Raw genomic sequence first — 23082 nt, 5'->3', positions numbered from 1 at the left:
GTACTAAACATTCACCTTGTTTTTACAAATGAGTTTAAGAAAGTGAACAAGAATGATAATAATTTTGAAAAGATGACATGTTTATGTATTATTTTGAAGTGAGGAAGTTTAAGTGCTTAAATGTCCTACTATCAACAAAAATGATAAGATAAGACCCTTAACATATGACATATATATTACATGTACGATGTTCATAATTTACCAATGGCAATATAGGAGAACAATTTTTCTTAAGTCTTCATTCAAATCAAGGTAAGGCCTGGTTTATCTTTGTATATTATAATATAGTTAGAGTATAAAAAATATCATATACCGGTAGATTGCAATTTAATCTATATTATTTGACCTGAAAGTGATTGTGAAGTGCTTTTCTGATATTTAATGTTTAATTTTTCATTTTGTGAAGTCATTTACAAAGGAATTGGAAATGAATTGGTCACTTTAAAGTCATGAGTATAATATACCTTGTGCACCAGATTGGGTTCTTTTAATATTTACAAACGAAAAAGAGTAAAAAAATTGATTCAGACTTGGCATGACAGACAGATTGGGTCAGATATGGCCATTTCTACTCGCAGTGTAATGGTAAAGTGTATACCAGGCCCAGATTACCAAGTCTTCTGCAGATTGTGCAGGATCCACCTTTGTAGCTCTTTTTTGTTAGAGAGCTTATAATTATTTCCATTTAAAGCACTTGATACGACAGTGTATTTTTTTATCAGGTCCCAAACGTAGAAGGATATTTGAATATGATCAATCTGATGATTGTCTTTCTGGTGCAAAAATCAGGGCAGTATGTATAGGAATAAGAAGTCTCATATAGGCTAGATTGGTGCTGTATTGGCCCTGACCATATCTACCAGTAAATAAATATATATCTGAATTGACAATTCACAATATGACTACTAGATGATATACATTGCTACTACCCCAATCAATATATAGAGAAAAAACCCACAAAACATACACCTGAAGAAATTGCTGATGATAAAACAATCATATACAAATATCAATCTAATGTGATATTTTAAATCCTGTTCGCAACGTGATAATCTTGTCATGGAAGCAAGGGCACATGAGAGAATTAACTTGAGATTGATTCGGCATCAAAATTTTGCAGCCAAGACTGTTCTAGTGCCAACACCATATTTAATGACATTCCCTGTTATGGATAGTTCAGTACAAATGCAGTGTCATTGGCCTCTTTTTGTTTGAAAAAGCCAGTGTTCACTTCAAAAATGTCACTTAGCACTAAATTTGTAACACAACTGCTTCATTTGATGGATGTTGTAATGCATCATGTCATGCCACGATTATTTTATTGTACATCACAGTCTTTTTAATGCACAACACAGCATTTTTCCTCCAATAAAACATTTCACCTGACATGGATTGAAAGTTATATAACTAAAAAAAAATGTATTTTGTCAGTAGGAAAGGTCATAATGGCAGACATTGGAATAGAATTAGGCAACAACCTTAAACAGAAACAAATTTTTATTTGCTGCTCTTTGGAATATTGGTCAAAAGAATACGGTATGAGTGAATTTTTTTTTTTGTTTTTTTTTTTTAGGTTTTTTTTAGACAATTTTCCAAGCATATATATTTCAAAGATGCAATTGTGTTTTTTCTGAAAATTTTTGTCCAAATTTTTGATTTGTTATCTCTTCACTTGAATAAGTAGCTTATATCAATAGTTATTGCTTTAACAATTAGATATCCAGAAAAATAAAAATGACCTTTCAGTGAAAATTGTTTTATTGATATTTAGACAAACTGGTGTTTCCTGTTGTTGTCAAAAACGATATATTTTTAAAATATTTATCATATTGAGACCTATTATCAATATATAGAACTATTTATTGCACGGTGTCAGTCTATTAAAAACATGAACAAACTAATTAAACTATATATAGATTTATTAGATAGGATTATTGTCATTGGAATATCATTATTGTCATAGTCTTGATTATCATATACACAATATACTGTAACAAAACACTTTATTGTAGTCTTTATTAACTTGTTAAGACTGATATAATCTCTGAATAAAAAATGAATAGAAATTGCTAACATTAATTGATCAGCTCTCAACACACAACTATGCCACTAAATTTTTTATTATTTCTAATTTGGAACAAATATTCTTTGGATGTGTGAGTAATAATATCAATAATGATTTTTTGAACATTATAATGTTAATTCGTCAATAACAGCCTTATTTTAATGTTTTCTACTTTTCTTGATACATTTTCCTACCTTGACTGCAATAGCCACCTTTCTTGTATCTCGGAAGTTTGTAAATGCAATTAATTCGTTTGGATTGTATGTTATCAAATACAGCCCTTCAGAGTCCTCATCAGAAAGTCTGTAAACAATAAGTTTACAGTCTATCTGTAGAAGGTTTGATTTAAAATTCTGGTGTCAATAACCCAAACTTCTGGGTGCCAGATGGCCACTTGGCAAAAAAATTAATCGGTAATGAAATGTTGATTATTTCATATTACCTTAACATTTAATGCACGTACAGATATTTTCATTTTTACTGTCTAATACATTCAAAAATGTCACTATTTTTGTCAGTATATTTACTTCAAGCACTGTGTTGTATGTCTGATGCATTTGGATATACACCTGATCACCAGCATCAACATTCTATTGGTGCATAACCTCTAGCCTTCACTCATGCAGTCATTGTTTTTTTATATGCTATGGATTTTGATTTTGTATAGGTCACATTTATATACATGTAAATTATGCTTTTCTAAACTAAAAAAAAGTCAAGAAGTTATTGAACTTCAATAATTGAGTTTAATAAGTTTCACCATCCGTTTGATCAATTGAACCTTAGTCTTTAAATTCATATGCGTTGAGAATTATCTGTGTTTGAAAGTTAAAATGATAACTCGTCTTGAGATTCTGCCATTTCCAGAAAAGACAAACATAAAAATAGGAAGTGAAATTCTTGAAGGAACTATGCGATTTCAAATTAACCATTGCAAACCTGTCCCTTTTAAGTATTTCAGCCAACAGTACTATTATAATGTACTTTTCTCTAAGATTGACAGACATAAACACACTAAAATAGAAAATGATTTATAGATTTAACTCTAGAGTTCAATTTCAGTGTAACTACTTTTACACAATAACCTAAGATATAAGTATTTCGTACCATATAAAGGCTGCAAGGCTGAAATAACAATTATTTTCTAACCAGAGGTTATTGATCTCTGCATTATGAAGAAAAGACTTACATCAATAACTAAAAACTAAAGCAAGTTGAGAGTTATTTTTAGAAACATACCTGCCCATGGCAATATAGATTAAATACCATATCTTTATAATTTATGAAAATGTTAGATAGACTTCATTTTCTAGTTTTGGTATTTTTTTGTTGTTGATAAGACATGATGAAAAGTATATGTAATTGGTGGTTATTGTTATATTACTGCAGAGAATATCCAGCTCTGTTATTGTGTGGGTTCATCAAACAGTCTAGCTCTACTATTGTGATGTTATCTCACAGAAATTTGCTCTGTAATCTTGATGGTGCATTATAGAGTTATACTCAATATAGAGTTATTTGCAGAGTATCAAGCTGTTCCTGTGTGGGTTCATCACAATGTCTAGCTCTACTATTGTGAACTTATTTCATAATTTAGCTGTTATTTAGATGGTGTATTATGGAGTTGTTATTGTGAAATAATGGAAAGAATCTACCGGAAGCTCTTTTAATGTGAGGGTGCATCAAATGATTGTGTAATATTATTTTACAGAATCAAGTTCTGCTGTTATTGTAATATTATCTCACATTGTTTTAAGGAGAAAGATGATTATATGATACTGTTTCTTTCAGACTGTGATGCTGCTGTTGCATTAATTGTATACTTTAGTTTATTCCTGACTCTCATTGTTCAAACCTTATTGTAGTTCATTTATATTGAGCTCCTGAAGATCAATAATAATGGACTATGTTTCATGCCATTAAAAATCAGTTATCTAAAAAAATTATGTACAAAGACTGGCTAAAATGTTTCAGGGCCAATAGTGTGAAAACCCGTACCAAGTCCATGGGATTTCATTTATTTCTCTACTTTGTCAATCAGCTATGTCATGTCGAATACCTAGGTACTGTTTTACAGAATGGTTGCCTTGAGAGCCTTCTTGGACATGGATCATGTCTTTGCCATGCTTGAATTCTATACTCCAGTTCTTTACATTGTTTAAGGAAGGGGCATAACCTAAAGCGTAGACTATGCCAGAAAATATCTTATATATTCACATAATCTAATAAATATCATGTACAATAATTCTTTGCATATAAGAAATATATTCTTTCTCTTTCCAGATTTAGATGAATTACCAGTCATACATCCACCAAAAAGGAGACGTCTTCAAAAGCTCAACATGCAAGAAACTGCCATACGATCAAATTTAGACTCTGATAGAATTAGGTTGGAATTACCACTCCATAATTGGCTTGAACATAAAATCAAGTTGGGCACAGAGTCCACAAAAACCTCTAGTGAAAATGTTCAAGAAGAATCGGGTAATGAAACTACATGTACAAAGAAAAAATCTGAAAAACATTCCAAGAAGGTCAAGCCAGTGTCTCCAGATACTAAACTGAAGGATACCAAAGACCTTAAAGATTCAGAGACAAGTAAATTACTGTGTAAGGAGTCAGATGTTTTGCCAGATAACGCTGCAAATGCAGTGACACCTTCTCACGAAACAAGTTCAACAGAGAAGTCTGATGTTTGGAGAAAGCAACTGGCATTATCAAGATCTAAGTCACAAAGCAAACAAAATGTTTCAAATTGTACAGACAAAGAAAATGATTTTGACAATAAGCAAGAGGTAGAAGATATACAAGAAAATAACGTAGAGGTACAAGAGCTTGTCTTGTCTTCAACTCCTTTAGTAAGTCCAAAGACTTTAAAACCAGCCCAGGATGTTAATACTAACTTTAAGAAAAGTCCTGTTGGTGATGACATTTTACAAAGTGATGACTTGAGTTTACATAATCTGGATAAAGTGGAAAATTCTGCTGATGGACAACTGGTAGCTGATGAAACTCCAACATCCCAAAAGAAATCAGACCAAAATGTACCGGTACCTAGTTTGCAGAATATAGAAGATACAGATATCAAGCAGGGAAATGTCAATTCTGAACTGGAGATGGATAAATCAACAGAAAACGCAATTGAGTAAGTTTTAGTAATGTATGTGGATTTTGGTGTAAAGTCTGATATGAAAAAATATCTGGTTGTTTGTATATATGAAAATAAACCAAGGCCTCTCTGTGCAACTGCAATTTTCCCTCATTTCACATTCAGTAGATTTCATTTGACAATTTAGCTTTCAAATTTATATCACACATGATGCAATAAAACTTATTTTAGTGGGAAGAGGAACAAAGCAAATACATCAGTCTACAAATTTGGCATGTTACAAACACTCACACACTTTTGTGACATAATTTATGTGCCTTGCTGTAACCTTGAATGTACTTGTGAATGGAGTACTAAAGAACTTTCTGATTTGATAATACTCTGTCATTTTGATATAATGATGAAAAGCATGTGTTGATAAGTGACATTATGTAACTTATAGTTTTGTCTGACATTTATAGAGAAGAGAGGAGTAATCCTGATTTTGATAACCATGCACACAATCTCACTACTAATGTCTCCGATGTCAATCAACCATTGGATTTATGTCTGAAAGTTTCTCAAGGTAAATTATTTTTGATTTGTGCAATTTTCCAAACTGTAGTTTTCCAACAAAACAACTGCACTCAACCAGAACTGAAGTAAGGCATAGCAAATCTGAATGGTACTTACATTGCTGTAATTGGCTTCATATTCATTTTATGCATTTTATCACGACATTTGAAAGTAATGATTTCGAAAATCTGAAATAAAATTAATTCTTATTGATGTCACTTAAAGGTTGTTGGCATTGGTAAATATAAAGCAAATATTATTTGAGATTTCATGTTTTCTGTTATTTCTATTTACAGATACTCCAGTTAAACCAGTTTCTCAGAAACCGCAGCCAAAAGTTCAATTGGTTCATCCTCAAGTTATATCATCAACAGCAAAGAAAAAAGAGGAACATACCAACCTTTTGCAAACCACAAAAATGGCTATACAATCCATAACATCCTCAAGAACGCCATTTCAAAATGACCATAATACCTCAGATGAGGCATCAAATGTTATGAATCAGGAAAGCCAGGTCAATGTCAGTCCACAAGTTGAAGTGTGTGATTTTTCAATGAAGACAAAATCTAACATCAATAGCTCCTCTCAAATACATCAGGAAAGTCACCAATCCAACACTATTATATGTTTACCAGCAACTTCAGATCATGAAATGACTCCTGGTGGAAACACACCTCCTGCTTCTAGCAAAAAATTGCCTGACGATCTTGAATTCCAACATCACATAGAAGAATTGAGACATCTTGAACGTCTTGCCAGAAAGAAGGAGCAGGAACATGCTCAAGTACTTGCATTAAGTAGAAAGAAAGTTGAGACTATTATGAAACTAAAATTACAGAAAAAGAGAGCTGCAGCATTGAACTTATCCACTTTGACATTTGATAAAGAACATGAAGTGCAGCTTGATGTGTCTGCTAGTAACTCTAGTCCTGGATCCTCTTCATCAGAATATTTAGCCACAAATGCTGTAACAGGGAAAGAAAACCCCGGTCAAGTGGTTGGTCATTCTTGTGCTGAAGCTGAGAAAGGAGAAAACACTGATACCTCAAATGATTCACATTGCAAAATAAATGTTGGATCAAACGAACACACATCGAAAGATAACAAATCTGAAGACATGAGGACAATGACTGGAAGAATTACTGAAGCTCTACAGCAGGCAGTTCAGAATAAGACAATAAAGAATCCAAATTCTGAAAATGACAAACAAATTACCCCACAGCCAGCACATCAAAGAGTGAAAAGTACACTTCCACATGATGAACCTTGTAAACTTCCCAATGACGCTAGTTCTTTGTGTCCATTTCGACTGCGCTCTGATTCTCTTACAGATCCTTCTATTAATCCAACAAAGAAATCAATGGATAAACCGATACAAGAAGCTCATAATCAACCAGCATTCCAACCAGCAGGAAGTTTGATTGTTCCCAATATACCCATTTCTCAGAAAGAAAGTTTAGGTTATAACTATTCGGGAGTGAATGAAAGTAATAAATCGAGAACATTAGAGTATAAACGTACCCAGTCATACAACAAAGAAGATGAACTAAATAAACAAAAAAATGAAGTGATAGACTTAACTATCGAAACTTCCAGTGTGCTGAATGATCCACCTCCTTTAAAGAGAATAAAAAGGGATGAAATAATGGAGATGCCACCTTTACACAGCAAAGGTCCTTTGATCAACCATAATTTACTGTATGATGAATCTACATCAAGACAAATTTTAAGATCACCCAATCAACGAGTAACAGCAACTAGCAATAGTCAAGAAGTAATCCAACCTGTACCTCGATACCAAATCAAGGCATCTTCATATAGTCATTCCCCTCCAGTTTATCAACAGAACTTGGTTCCATCAACAGCATCGTCAACTCCCCCAGTACAAAATAGACTACATTATGACAGAAGCTCTCCATATTCTAGAGGTGCCTCTCCCCAAGCATTATATCCCATGAGACCAGGCCTGCCTAATCCAATGATGAGGCTTCCAAATGTTCCAACATTTAGTCCTCAAATTCGACCAGAACAACAGATGCAGAAGCAAATACATCATGCACCCTTTCCACCTGTGCCTCAGAATAATCCATATGGACATCTGGAACCTGGTGAAATAATAACCAACAGATTTCCGCGAGGTTGGCATCATCCTAGTCAGATAAACGCAGCACCAAACCAACACATGCCAGAAGTTGCGGAAAGAAGGATGTTCCCAGGACAGCATTCTTTATCACCTCATGTTCTCAAACAAATAATGACTCAACAATTTCTTCAACAGCCCATGCAAAGAATTCCAGCTGAACAGTCTCATCATCCCAGTGGACAATCAGGTCCATATCGAGCACCTATATATAATGCTTCACAAAAGGTGTTTTCTCCTCATGGCATGGCTCAGCCATTGCACGAACCAATGAAAAGATCAAATGACATTCAGGTTGGTTTGGCTTGCTTTTGAAGATTGTGATATAATTTAGCATCTAAAAATATTATAATAGAACTTGAATCATGTTTCATGCTTTGTGAAATATAGATGCTAAATTATATATCTCAATCATGATGGATTAATCATTAATGGATAATTTGAATTGACAATGTTACATGTTGTATTCAGCAAAGATATGGGAATGCAGAAAAGCTTTGTACCTGATTAGGAATTCTGAATTTCATTGAATTTTGATAATTACAATAACTAACCTTTATGCTATGAAAAGCTTTTTTTATATGCCCATATGAAATGTGGAGTTTATATTGGTGTCTTCCATGACCGTCTGTTGGTTTGTCAGTCAACAATTTCTTGTAAAGACTATTCATAACTCTTGACACATTTTGAGGAAACTTGACAAAATTATCACCAAAGGATTAATCCCATTTAGATACAACAAATCAAAAATATTTTATATGAGTTATTGCCTTGCCTTTGAAAATGAAAACATTCTAGAAGGTTCAATTCATCACTTAGGGATAAACCCTGTTGAAAATTGAGTTATTGCACTTGTTTTTGAAAACGCATTTAATTTTGTAGCACACTCTAGAAGGCACAGTTCTTGCCAAAACATGAACAAGTTTGGAAGACGTGATGATGAATATTTCATACTGGTGATTGATACTGTACTGCCAAATATAAATATATTCTTATTTGAAATCAAAGCGTCCAGTGGGCAATATATTAACTTGCCTGACATGCTTTCTTTGTGATTTTTAGCAGCAATATTCAGGAAGTCAAACCAGACCAGTTACATCAATCATTGAGAACAATAGAGCTTGTTGTGTATGTAATAAAGTATCTTGCTTTATTTGTTCTGGATGTAGAAAAGTCTGGTATTGTAGTTACCAATGTCAGGTAGGAAATGTACTCTGTGATGGTATAGGATATAGCAGGGCCATTGTTTTTTATCTGACTCAATTTGCAGCTAAATCATCGAACTCATAACTATATAACTCTATAATGGTGTTTCTATGAAGTGGAAGAGACCAGTAGGGGTCACAGAATTGACAAGGGGGCTCACAGCACAATGATGAAAAATAAAATATAAAACTAGGGCTAGCCCGCCCAATAGGCCTATTGATGGCAAGTTATTTTATTGCTGGAGATGAACCAGGTTTGAAATAAAAACAAAATTAGTAATTATTTTACCAGTGCTTCAAGAACTTTTTGGGTAAAATGTATCAATTGTTGCTGTATCCCATGTCCCATCAATCTTTGTATTATCAATTGATTCATTATTTTTGCTACTATTTTTCAGAATGCAAATTGGAAAGTACATTCTCAGTATTGTAAAAAGTCATGAATGTATAATAATGTTCAGCGGGTTCTGCAGTATGGATTTTAGTTGTATGGTGTTGGGTTACTCTATTCTGGTCTGTCTTGTCTTGCCTGCATAATATACAAAAACTATGTGGATAATCCAGCCCAAAGATAGCTCTGAATTTAAGGAATGTTTGTGTTGTGTAGATAATGCTGTGTTCTACAGTTTATTGCTTATGTTGACAGGGATAATGGAATTTTTAATATGTAATATATAATACATGATCTGTAGCAATAGCTAGTGGCTTGGACTTGCTACAAGGAGATCTTCTGATAGATGTAGATAGAGATACTAAAATTCAAAAAATTGTAAATGTGTGTCATGCTCCTGTTTTTTATTAGGCCTAATATTAGACTTGATTGTGGAAAGGGTAATGTGTACAAAGTAATATAAAATGGCTATGACTTTGATTCTTCTGCTTGTGTAAGGCTAGTAGATGATTACTGTATTAGATATGGATCATAATGTTGTATGATGTCAGATCTCTTATCTGAAATTGCGTTCATACAGAAACATAGTGTCCATGTTGTGTTAGAATTTAAAGATAGATTAGCTATAGTGTTTCTTCATACATTCAAAATACTGTGAAATGTGCTCATTAATTATAATCATCATTATTTCATTGTTGATATCCTTGATTGTAATCCAAGAAATCAAAGTTTGAAGCATAATACAAAGGTTTCCTCAATAGATCAGGAATACATTTCATCATCTATTGTGTTCATTGTTAAATCATATCATGGAAAGTCATGGTTTAATTTTGCTGCTAAATGGTGCCTTGAAAAATAAGAAACAACCACAAGGTTTTTTTTGAAGAAGAATTTAATATATCGACTTGGTGCTACACAATTCAAAATGGCTGCTGATTTTTTTAAGATTTGTGCCTTGAATATTTTTTATGATATCTAAAATCTTATAGCATAATATTGGCATTTTTAGAGTGCTGTGTATTTAGTGCCATGCCATATTGGTATTAAATGACAACATTATTTAAAATAGTGCTCAAAGCAGTATAAAAACAGTCCACATTGCCCGAGTAAGTTGATAGGCCTATTAAAGTAAAAAGACATAATCCTAGTGATATTGGGTACTTGAATAATCAGCTCTTCTAAATACACCTGACACCAAGCATGCTGCAAATCTGTTCACAACTGTGGTCATGACAACTTGAGAATGGATTTTGAACAGCAAAAAGGGATACAAAGGTTCTTGTTACTCCCCATTTCATAAGGAGGGAAGTGCATAAAATGTACAAAAGCCAATTAAAGGTCTTATATGTCCTTGAGCATTGTAACTGAATACTTTCTGTAGTTGACAAAAACAAAGTTAAGAATGTGACTACAGTATGTCTGTGTATGGAATAATATATTAAGGAAAAGAAGTGCCAAGCAAATAATGGGCACAGTATTATTACTCCCCTTCATTTTGTTAAGTATTTTTATATATTTTATACAAAGTACCACAGTATGATATGCCAGTGCTATGACCATTTTGATGGCCATATTATTTATTGCATTTTCATGTTGTTAAATTTCATATATTTTGTTTTTGTTATTTTCTTCTTAGTTTATTGCAAGTTGAGTTTCTGAGTATTTTAAGTGTTAATTGATACAAAAATATAAATCAAAAATCCAATAAAAAAAAAACCAGTTCATATTATTATTTTTTCTTTATTTAACATTTGAAGTAAAAATTAGAAATAAATATTAATATGTCAGAAAAATGTCAAAAAAGAGAAGAAGAGAAACATATGGTGGGACATAGTCATCTATGAAATTCAGCTTATTCAAAATCTATGATATTCAGTCAACTATGGAAAATCTATGATATTCAGTCAACTATGGAAAATCTATGATATTCAGTCAACTATGGAAAATCTATGAAGCTACTATAAAATCTTGAAAATAGCTTGTGGAAGATCAATGAACTGTTATAGCTTCTGAAAAATAAATGAACTGTAGTAGCCTCTGAAAAACCAATGAACTGTAATAGCATCTGAAATCTCTACAAACTTTTATAGCCTCAAGAAATAGTATGAACTGTAGTAGATTCTGAAAAATCTAAGAACTGTGGTAGCTTCTGGAAAAATTACTGAACTGTAGTAGATTCTGGAAAAATTAATGAACTGTAGAAGCTTCTGGAAATTCTATGAACTGCAGTAGCCCCTTGAATTTCTATGAACTGTAGAAACCTCTGGAAATTCTATGTAGCCTAAGGAAATTTTTGAAACTTTTGGTAAAAATGCATGTTGCATTGGTTGCTTCATATACAGACCTTGCCCTATACTGTAGGTGTGTTAAAGCATATAAATAGATGACTGTGTCCATTTGAGGATAAAATGAAGGGGCTGACCATCCAAAATCAAAAGTTTCTAAATGTCCATATTGTACCTGTTTCTCAATTACGAAATTTAATATATCATCCTATTTCACTATTATGTACATTCCAAATTAATGTCATTATTTGATCATAACATCGAATCTCAAAGATTGTTTATTTTTATTACCATATTTTGGTTTATTCTGTTATTAGTGTTATTGTATATAGATTTTCTTTTTTTTTTAAGATTAATTGAATTAATATTTTGTGTGGTCAAGGAATAGTGCTTCTGTAATTATGAAAGATGGTTTTATTTAGGGCATTATGTTGTTTGTTGGAATTTTTTTCTTGTTTTGTAATTATATTTCGTATATTTCTTGAAACTTACTTTCTCATGCTGCATAGTTCTACAAAATACAACTTTTCAATGTAAACATGTAGGCTCAGAATAAGTTATCCAGAGTATGTTAAAAACAAAAAATAATAAGTTAATGTTATTTTGGCAGAGCTATAAACCTATAAAAATTTGATGTGATGCTTTGGCATTATATATAAATTTGTTTTGATTCAAAATGAAACCATTCTCGAGGAAATTAAGCATTTTATAATTCTAAAAGATTGCTGTATTTCTCCAAACAACATTTGAGGCTTGCTGAGTTATAGCCCTTGTTTTGTTAACATTAAATAACTGTAGATGTTGACAATGCCTTGGAGGTTACTATAGTCCTAAATTCTGTCGTACATTTGAAACATTGTTCGTTGGATTTAAATTCTTAAAAGTAATATAATAATGAATATGTGGAAGGCAGCAAGTATATTAAAATAAATTTGGCAGCGTATTTACTTGAAACGTGCAAAATTTGTACACATGTTCATATATTACAGCCTAAAACAGACCAAGTATATTAACTTAGTATCAACTTAGAAACTGGAACAAAAAAAGCTAAAAATTTGCTTGAAAAATACTTCATACATCTCTATTCAGATGAATGAACAGACTTGTTTGAAACCTAATGATATTCTGAATAAAGGTATCAACACAAATTACTAGTAAATTTGTCTGTTTCATATCAGTATTGAAGCTTACACACTTTTACCCGAATTTATAGGTGTGGTGGGCTTAGCTGTAAAATGCTTTAATAAGGAATGCACACTTTGATCAGGTAGGACAATTTCACTATACAAGAGTTTGTACATCATGCGATGCACAAACAATGTCCTATTGCTCTGGAGTATGATAAATGTCTCATTTCTTTTACAATTTATTATTTTGCTAATAGTTCAGTTTGTTTATAAAACAATTGTATTGAAATCCATGAATATGTTACTTTTAAGCACCTAAATGGGAACGGCTTGAAGTTTTATTGTATGTTGAAGGTGGTTTGATTGATGATAGACAAGATATATTTATTTATTACTATGCTTTTAAAATAATGTTGTTGAGTCACTGCAAATACTTACAGTTAAAAAATCTTTCAGTAGTCTACATTTTGAGTTTCCCAGCTGACAAATGATAAAACATTTAGCATCTAAATTGTCTGCAATCGAATAAAAGCAGACAAGAAGAAGTCACTACAGTTTAAGATTGTAAGCCATTCTGCCATGCAGATACCAACAATATTACTACACTACATTAATATTACAGGGATTGTTATGAGGGTTTACTTAATTTTTTTATGTGTATTGTTGACACTGTAGCATCAATTTGCTACAATTCAATTTTCAGACAGAAATCTGTGTTCCTGCAGTACCACAACTAAGAAGTGTTTAATGACATCACTAATCGCAACATATGCTTTATCACATAAGGCCCTTGCAATTAGTGACGTCTTCAAACACTTACTTTTATTGGAATTGCAGGAACCAGTGATTTCTGATTAAAAATATTATGGATTTGAGAAAATTGATGCTATCAGTGTCCACAATGGTCATTAATTTAGAAAACCTCTTAAACAATCCCTTTAATATTATGATAGTGTAATAACATTGTTGGTATCTGCATGGCAGAATGGCCTAGAAAATTTACAATCCCTTTAAGTGGATATATTTATGTTCGTCTTGATATTTATATTATCACTTCTGCAAGTATGTTTTATTGAAATAGCAGGTGTCACATTTGCATTCTGAAATATTAAGATACAGCAGGGAAAGTCAAATTTTAGAACTTAGTTAACTTAAAAGTTATACCTTTATTACAGGTAGATCTTGAAAACAATATTTATGATTCACAGGATCAGAAATTAAAAGGTGTGCTAGCTGTAAAGATATAAGCATTACCTTGTCTTATTAAGACTTACTTGGAATAAGTAAATTTAAGGTGATACAAGCATATGACATATAGGTTTTGACTAACAGGTACCGGTATTAATTGCCAAATTTTATATCCATTTCTATGCTCTGACTATGCTTGATAATACCAACAAACTGTCAAAATATTTTCATATTGTTTATTTATTTGTTGACATTCATTAAAATTGTATAAATCTCTATTTCAGTTTTCAACTTCTTGAATCTGAACAATCTGCTTCTTACTCTAGATTTTGTATATCCTTGCCTGTCCTTTGCAGTAGAATAGCTCTTCCCTACTGAACAATGCTTATAAGAAATTATGAACATGCCATAGCTAGGAGATGAGAGGATATGGTCATTTCTGTGACAGTCTTCAGAATACAAGCTAGATTCCCTACTATTCAACATAAACTCAGTATGGAATTTGAGATTGTCATTGGAATTTTTGATTAAATCATATATTCACCACTGAACTCACTGTTTAGATGATGTTGATCGATAACTTATCAGTATATATGTCCAACATCGAACTGATCAGCTTTTAATTTATGTCGGTAAATAAACATGGCCATAATCAAACTCACTTAAATCAGATTATAAATCCACCACAGAATTGCTCAGCTCATATATCAATCCATGAATTCACTGATTATATCAACCATTGAACCTACTGATCAGAATGCAAGTTCACCATAGAACTTACTAATCAGAATATATATCAATCCTTGAACTTACTGATCAGATTATATTAATCCATGAATTCACTGATTATATATCAACCATTGAACCTACTGATCAGAATGCAAGTTCACCATAGAACTTACTAATCAGAATATATATCAATCCTTGAACTTACTGATCAGAATGCAAGTTCACCATAGAACTTACTAATCAGAATATATATCAATCCTTGAACTTACTGATCAGATTATATTAATCCATGAATTCACTGATTATATATCAACCATTGAACCTACTGATCAGAATGCAAGTTCACCATAGAACTTACTAATCAGAATATATATCAATCCTTGAACTTACTGATCAGATTATATTAATCCATGAATTCACTGATTATATATCAACCATTGAACCTACTGATCAGAATGCAAGTTCACCATAGAACTTACTAATCAGAATATATATCAATCCTTGAACTTACTGATCAGATTATATTAATCCATGAATTCAATGATTATATACCAACCATTGAACCTACTGATCAGATTAAAAATCCTCCATAGAACTTACTAATCAGATTATATATCAATCCATGAACTTACTGATCAGATTATACATTATTCCATTAACTCACTGATCAGATTGTATATCAATCCATGAACTCACTGATCAGATTATATATCAATCCATGAATTCACTGATTATATATCAACCATTGAACCAACTGATCAGATTGAAAATCCACCATAGACCTTACTAATCAGAATATATATCAATCCATAGACCCAATTATCAGATTGTATATCAATTCATGAACCCGATAATCAGATTACATATCAATCCATGAATTCACTGATTATATATCAATCATTGAACCTACTGATCAGATTATAAATCCACCATAGAACTTACTAATCAGAATATATATCAATCCATTAACCCAATGATATATCAACCATTGAACTTACTGATCAAATTATCCATCCACCATTGAACACACTGATCTGACTATACATCCACCATTGAACTCACTGATCTGACTAACATCCACCAGTAAACTAAACGCTCATCCAAAGGTAGGTTTTCATTTCCAAACTTTTGAAGATTAATTGTAAGGTATTTTAATAAAGTAACTATAAACTGAGTCTGGAAATTGTTGTTTAAGCACAGCTTCTGTATATCTCATTAGCTTATAGAATACATAAACATACACACACTAGCAATTTAAACTTTCAATCAGATATTAACACAAATGATGACACAGTTAACATGATCAAAATTAGAAAAAATCAGAAGCTCTTTGTCTTGAAGTTCCTTGCGATCCAGAAGGTTTAGGAGAACTTGAGGAGGAAACTGAAGATTTTGGAGACCGCAAATTTGAATTTTTAGGCCGCTTGGGTAACTGAAGTAAATTGTCTGTTAATGAACGAATGTCACTTCCAGTGTGTTTTCCAATGGGTGTGCGAGGTGTTCGTGGACTAGATTGTATAGAAGATCGGACTGAGTTGGGTGAAGATAATGGTGTTAGTCTAACAGGTGTTTTATCACCAGGGAGTCTATGAGATGGTGAGGGTGTGTAACTGTCTTTTAAAGCTTTATCTGTATGAGTTCTGATTCCCAGTTTTTTACTAGCAAGACGTTGAGCAGCTGGTGATAAAGAATTCAAGCGATCTGTAGAAGAAAGACTGAATTTTGGAGATGGACTGAAATGAAAAAATAAATCATATTTATATTCAAAGATAGCTTGCCAAGAAAAGTAAACAAACTGCTTAGTTAATTTGAAACAAAAACAGCATGCATCATGGTGACTAATCAGTCCAGATGATTGCAATGAATCTGAAAATGTTCCTCCCAAAAGAAATACTGATTATCACCTAAATTGTCAATATTTCAAATCAAGGGCAATAACTCAAAGCTGCTCAATGATCAAACTAAATTTCCTCAAAACTCCAGATATTTTGAACTAAGTCCTTAACCATTGCAATGATATACCAAGTTTCGACATTGTTTCATGTTTGCCAATACTTAGTGTGTTTGTATTTCCCGCTGTATGACGTCATCACTATGGACACGTGATTATGACCACGCTCATTCTAGAGGCTTGCCAAATGGCCTACTGTCTGTAAATGTATCACTGATATTAAACCATTTAAACTTTTGCTTACATTCTATATTATGAATAAACAACATAATAAAGCAGTCATGGGCAATAACTACAGAACCGTTTATCAAGAAAATCATTAAATTTGATATATTTCAAGATCTTATAAATCTTCAGTAATTTCATTGATCACACCAAGCCTTTATTGTGTTCACAAACAGATTTTGACAATCGTTAACTAAACCAAGGGAAATACCTCTAAAACTGTTCATGAAAAATTATCTAATTTGGAATCATCAAAAACTTGTCAAAGCTCTGATCAATCTAAATTGTCACAACAAAATTAAACAAGTGGTTGACTTGCAAGATACGCCCATTCCCTGATAAATTTTCTGTGTATCAAGGGCGGTTACCAGTTTGTGTCAAATTGTACCAAAAATCTAACTTATCAAAAATAGTGTTGATCTAAACCAACACAAAATTTCATAAGAGTCTGACATCAACTGTCACCTCTATCGCATTCACAAGCCACATTTAACATAAAAAGTATTATGAAAATCAGATGAAATCTTTATAATATCTATAGTATTAACGAGCAATTTTGACGCATTGTACTAAGTCAAATAACTAACTATAACATAAGTAACACCGAATCTCATTTATCTATCTCATAGTATCTATTGAATTTACAAACAAATTTTGACATGTTTTTACTAAGTCCAGGGCAATAACTCAAAAAATGTTTATCGAAAAATCGTCAAATTCAAACTTGACCAAGATCTTATTGCTAAGATGATCACACCAAATTTCATTAAAATCAGATGAAAATTGTAGTCTCTCTTGTGTTCACAAACTGATTTTGATGCATTTTTACTAAGTAAAGGGCAATAACTCAAAAATTGTTCATCAAAAAATTGTCAAATTTGAACTTGACCAAGATCTCAATAAAGTTTCATTAAAATCAGATAAGAATCAGTTGAAGTTCAATGATGTCGCTTTCCTTTTGTAGGAATCCAATATGGCTTCATAAAAAAAATGAAGGAAAGAAGGGGGCCTTATGTTCTTGAAACATGTTGGACTTTAGGACTACTTAGTTTTTTCTATAGCAGATTATTTTTTTGAATGTTTACCCATTTGTTGTGGTATAGAGTATCCACATTATATGGATTAACTAAAAATGAACCACTGCATCTTCCTTAGCTTAGGCTATTGAAAGATTCTTCATTTTATGAAGCCATATTGGATTCCTACCATGAGAACAATGTTGGAATGTTACTTAGCAACTACCAAAGAAAGTGACATCATTGAACTTCAACTGACATTTCATGTGTGTCTGTCCCTTCCTTTGTGCTCTTTTTTCTATAGCAGATTATTATTTTGAATGATTACACATTATAATGCGAGTGTACAACAAAATCAGATAAAAACTGTAGCCTCGCAAAGCAATGTATTTTCTATTAAAATTAAAATGTTTAGATGTGAATCATACCTGGCTAAATTTCTACTGACTTGTTGTAATGCAGCCTGCTTTTTAGCTCTGTGGTTTTTACTGGCTTTTTCAGCCAATTCCATAGCTATCTGATCTCTTTGTGGAATATTTGGGATCTACAATAAACAGATAAAATAAGATTTTCTAATTCAAAAAAGCAACATTAAACTATATAGCTCATAAGAGTTTATTCCGATCCAATATTCTGAAGAGACCACCTTCATTAAGAGACCATTTTGGATTATTTCTGTGGTCGCGAGTAAGGCCATGTCTGTTGTTCTAGAAACATACCACAAACAAACAACTTGACTACTGTTAACTTGTTAAGTTGTCATAACAATTACCTACATATTTATATGGACACAGTGCAGCTATGATTGAATTGATGAAAATCTCACCTTGAATACCGGACCAGAGGTATTACCAGGTGTAACCCCAGTGTCAAGGGTTAGGGGTGTTCCTTCAATCTCACCCCAAGTCATCAATGGTGATTCTTCTACACCTGGTGCTGGAGAAGGTGTGGCTACAAAACCATAACCATTAATTTTTGGTGTTTGGTTTGCTGTAAGCTCCTTTCCATCATGTCCAATTTTCCCTTGATTGGACAAAGCTTTATTGACAGCTGCCTGTTGCATTATCTGCTTGTTCTTTTTCATATCATGAGGGTTGGCATAAAACCTGGTGTTTTCATGAACAATTTCTTGTGCCTTGAACTTCTTTTCAGCTATAATTTCTTTCTCACTTAGTTCAACACCTGAGAATAATAATTCAAAAATAGGGTCCATCATGTATCTATCAAGAAGACATAATAATAGAGAAAAGACATGGATATATTAGTATTGAAATCAAAACCCAAGAATCTCACATGTGGATATTACCAACTAATAACAGAAAACTTAAATAGTCAAGCCAAAATATTTTTGCACATCCTGTTCCCATTCAAAAATTTACAACTGGCTTCATAATCTCACAGCTATTTTCTTTATCGTATAGCACAGTCTTTAGACCCTAAATGGAGTGGCTACAACAAAAAGGAATGAACGTTTGGTCTAATTTAGACAGATTCTATCCTTACCCTCAGGAACATACATAACAGCATTCTTAGCTTGATACTTCCATGTATCTACGGAACTCTTATCTATGGCCAATACTGCTTGCTCTTCGATTGATGGTAAAGCTAGTTTATCTGTATGTTCCTATTATTTTCACCAAGACAAAAAATGAGATTTGACAACAATTATTGTTCTCTAATACAGGAGGTCATAAGAGACGGATAATATCTTTAAGCAACTTACAGGTAATTTTCACAATGTCAAGCTATTACAAACTACCATACAAGAAAAGTGTCTATCTCAGTCCAGCTCTAAAAGACAAAGTCCAGGACCCAACCCGCCTAGAGGTCAAGGGGTCAGATCCAAGCATATGTCGCAATAGAACCTTAGCTTTTATTTCTTCCTGTCAGTGATGTAGTCAGAGTGGCAGAAATAGAAATGGTAAACAACTTCAAATGTTGGAAAGTGGAGAAGGAAATGCAAAGAAATACCATCACTGCAGAACCAATGACACTGTTCATTGAGATGAGTCTCAATTCACCCCAATACTTATTTTGCCTGTGTCAGCAAGCAGAGCTATTAATAAGCTTAATAATTGCTTTATGACCTAGGGCAGTGCTTTCATTTAGATTGTCCGGTCATTGTCAGACATCTACTTAATGTCAATACTGGTATTGTTTCCCCATTGGCGGATGAAAATTTATCGAAAATATTACTATTGCCATTTCGTGTTATGTGCCTTTGACCTTATATCTCTTGGCCAGACCTACCTTCATTTGTTCATCTTCTTTATTAAATAACCAAGCATGTTTCATCCGATGTTTTTTGTCAGATTCTTCCAATATTTCATTAAATGATGCATTATCTTCACTGGTATTTTTACTCAGAAATTTATCTAGACCCATCTTACTTTTCTTTTGTACATCTTAAAAAAATAGCAAACAAAATTGGATAATTACAAAAGGCTCTTTGCTTGAAACTCACTTATCATGTTCATTATATATTGCTATAATGAATCATATCATTAGTAAAGTTTTAAACCACAAAGCTATAAAGGGCATTAAATTTGAAATTAAATGATAGATAATAATAATGCTATATATATATTTGTCATTATTGTGTACTTATTAATGCATGAATAAATCTAGTTTAGTAATGGCAATGTCATGTTAGTAATTTGATCTGATAATTAATTTTATTATCTCAAGCATATTAATCACCCAACTGCACTTTCAAAACTCATCACATCGTATCCCAAATACTGGTTTTTACATTGTCTTATCAACTTGTATTTATCAGACAGCTGTTAGGGTCACGTAAACAAAACACAATAATAGATTTGCCACCACCTATTTAAGAGATAAGAGCACATTCTTTCCAAATAAATATTCCAAAGTACAGTGGTTTTTCTGTCAGCTTCAATTCAAAATGTTACTCAATTCTCTAGTCCATATTAATCAAAACATTTTATAACACGCTTTGTTTGTTTACATTTGTTTAAGTCAACAAAGCATCTATAAAGAGTAATTTGATTTGGTTGGAATTTGACAAGAAAAATTTCAGGGACAATTTTGATAGGACAATATTTAGCCAAGAATACATATTTTCCCTCACATGTATTACCACCACCACAAGGACTTAAAAATAAAAAGTAATAAAGGTATATTAAAAAACTGTAAACAAAAAAAGGTTCAATTACATTGAATTCTTTGTTTTTTTATTGTTATATCAGACATTGCATTTGGATTATTTGATTTGTTCACTAACACAGGATTTGGATGCTTTGATTTTATCACTTACATTGGAATTTTTCATTTAATCAGTGACATTTGATTCCTTTATTTGATCACTTACATATGATTTGATTTAATCTTTGACAATATTTGTATACTTTTTTTTGGTCAGTGACCTTGGATTCTTTGATTTGGTTAGTCACATTAGATCTGGATCATTTGATTTGATCAATGACAGTGGAAAATTTGATTTGGTCATTTACATTGGATTTTTTGTGATGCCTACCATAAAGTTCCTGATATTCTTCAGTCTTGCCAGCAGATTCATCATTACCAATATTTGTAGTAGATACTGGAGCCTTATCATTTGAGGGTTTAGATGAAGGTGAGTGAGGTCTGTGACTAGGGTCTGGTGTTTCAAAAGTGGCTGGTGTATAATCTATAAGAATAAAAGATGATAAAAACATAACTTGACTAAAAGAAATATACTGAAGTTTTACACCCGGAATTTCTGACGTCTCTTATAGGGCTCAGGAAGATACACAGAATCATGAAATTAAAACACTTTCAAAAATTAAATTTGAAGAACTGAAACCTTTAAGACTCAACGACATTGAGGATTACAAATCACAAACACAAGAAATCAAAGCCTATCAGCTGAAGAATATACAATCAAGCTTGGCTCTATTTACATATTAATACAAAGAAAGCTTGCCAGGAAAAGTAAAAGCTTGAACTTTTGTAAAATTTTGTGACAGCATTTTCACAGTAAGAAGTACTGGTACTATTATCTCAAAGAAGCATTGGCCCTACAATGGGAAAAGAAACTTACATTGAGTTGAAGAGCCTGTTCCAGGTTGACCTGGCCCATATTTCATCTGGATTTTACGCAAGGTAACCAAATCATTCTTCTCTAATGCCTCTAAATATTCAGCTTGGGCTTCTAACTTTGATAAATCAGGGAAGAAATCACGTTGAATGATATCTGTGATTTTCTTACATGAAAAAAATAAAAGATATTAGGCAACACAAATTTTGTTTAGTTTCCTCATGCTCACTCTTAAAAAGTTAACTACCCATTTTAAGTTATAATTATTTACTCAAATATAGTCTAAGGCCATCTCTTCCTGCACCATTTTAAAGCTGAAATTTTGAAGTAAATGAGCTGGGACTATTATTACTTGTTTTTATTGGGCCAACATTAAAATAAAATAACTTAACACAATGAAATTTCTGATAGAGGAAGAATATGATAAAAAATATTACTTCAGTGTAAGTGTCTTCATCTAAAACTGTCTTTGTTTTTTTTTGTTCTACTTTCGTTTTCCTTTCTTCAGTTACAACAATACTTTTTTCGGGAATGGTTTGAAGGGCCATTTCAGAATGCGCCGTGGGACTTGAAGTCAAAACCACTAGGAATCACCATTAAACAAGAACACCAGTGTAAATTTATAAGGAAAACAGATAGACATAATAGGAAAATAGGATTTACGTTTCAGTCTATGGACTAACCGGAAGTTACAGTGTTTACATTGACCAATAATCTAAAAAAAATAAATGTTGAATATTGTTAAGAGAATTTAGATCTAGGCTTATTGATTAGCCCAAAGTTCATGAATTTAAAACAAAACTGTTTCTTTCTATGATATCATTAAGTTTGACAATTCACATTAAACTCATTTTAGATTGTCGTAATAATAAGATATATAGAGTTGCTTCCCTTCCATCGTTATTGCATAGAGATAATAATAAAGAAATAATAACTATAAGCACTATTATTACCTCCATGCGTTATTGCACCTGTTGCGTTCATTCAGTTGTCCATTCGGCATCTCTCACAATATCACTGTGAACCGTTTGACAGGTGCAGGTGTCTTGTATGC

The 23082-nt window shown here is 32.3% G+C and overlaps 2 protein-coding genes across 2 annotated transcripts; one reads left to right on the top strand and one right to left on the bottom strand.

Annotated features, from left to right (window-relative positions):
• Positions 1 to 1445: 1445 nt before the first annotated feature.
• LOTGIDRAFT_228212 (hypothetical protein) lies at positions 1446 to 14952 on the top strand (the record flags this gene model as incomplete). The annotated part of the gene is made up of 7 exons (XM_009053166.1): positions 1446 to 1536; positions 4349 to 5210; positions 5636 to 5739; positions 6026 to 8163; positions 8932 to 9069; positions 14053 to 14101; positions 14350 to 14952. The coding sequence occupies 7 exons, from the start codon at positions 1446 to 1448 to the stop codon at positions 14427 to 14429; spliced, it is 3462 nt and encodes a 1153-aa protein (XP_009051414.1). The 3' UTR covers positions 14430 to 14952.
• Positions 14953 to 16208: 1256 nt separating this feature from the next.
• LOTGIDRAFT_72520 (hypothetical protein) lies at positions 16209 to 22552 on the bottom strand (the record flags this gene model as incomplete). Its single annotated transcript, XM_009053094.1, has 8 exons — positions 16209 to 16527; positions 18415 to 18530; positions 18813 to 19138; positions 19475 to 19610; positions 20237 to 20391; positions 21534 to 21668; positions 22062 to 22194; positions 22466 to 22552. Coding segments are annotated over 8 exons (1407 nt in total), but the record flags the coding sequence as incomplete, so codon positions are not given.
• Between the last annotated feature and the right edge of the window lie 530 nt (positions 22553 to 23082).

This window comes from Lottia gigantea, assembly GCF_000327385.1.
Source record: "Lottia gigantea unplaced genomic scaffold LOTGIsca_2, whole genome shotgun sequence".
Lineage (NCBI taxonomy): Eukaryota > Metazoa > Mollusca > Gastropoda > Lottiidae > Lottia > Lottia gigantea.
Note: the sequence above shows the minus strand (reverse complement) of the source record. Positions and strands in the feature narration are given on the sequence as shown.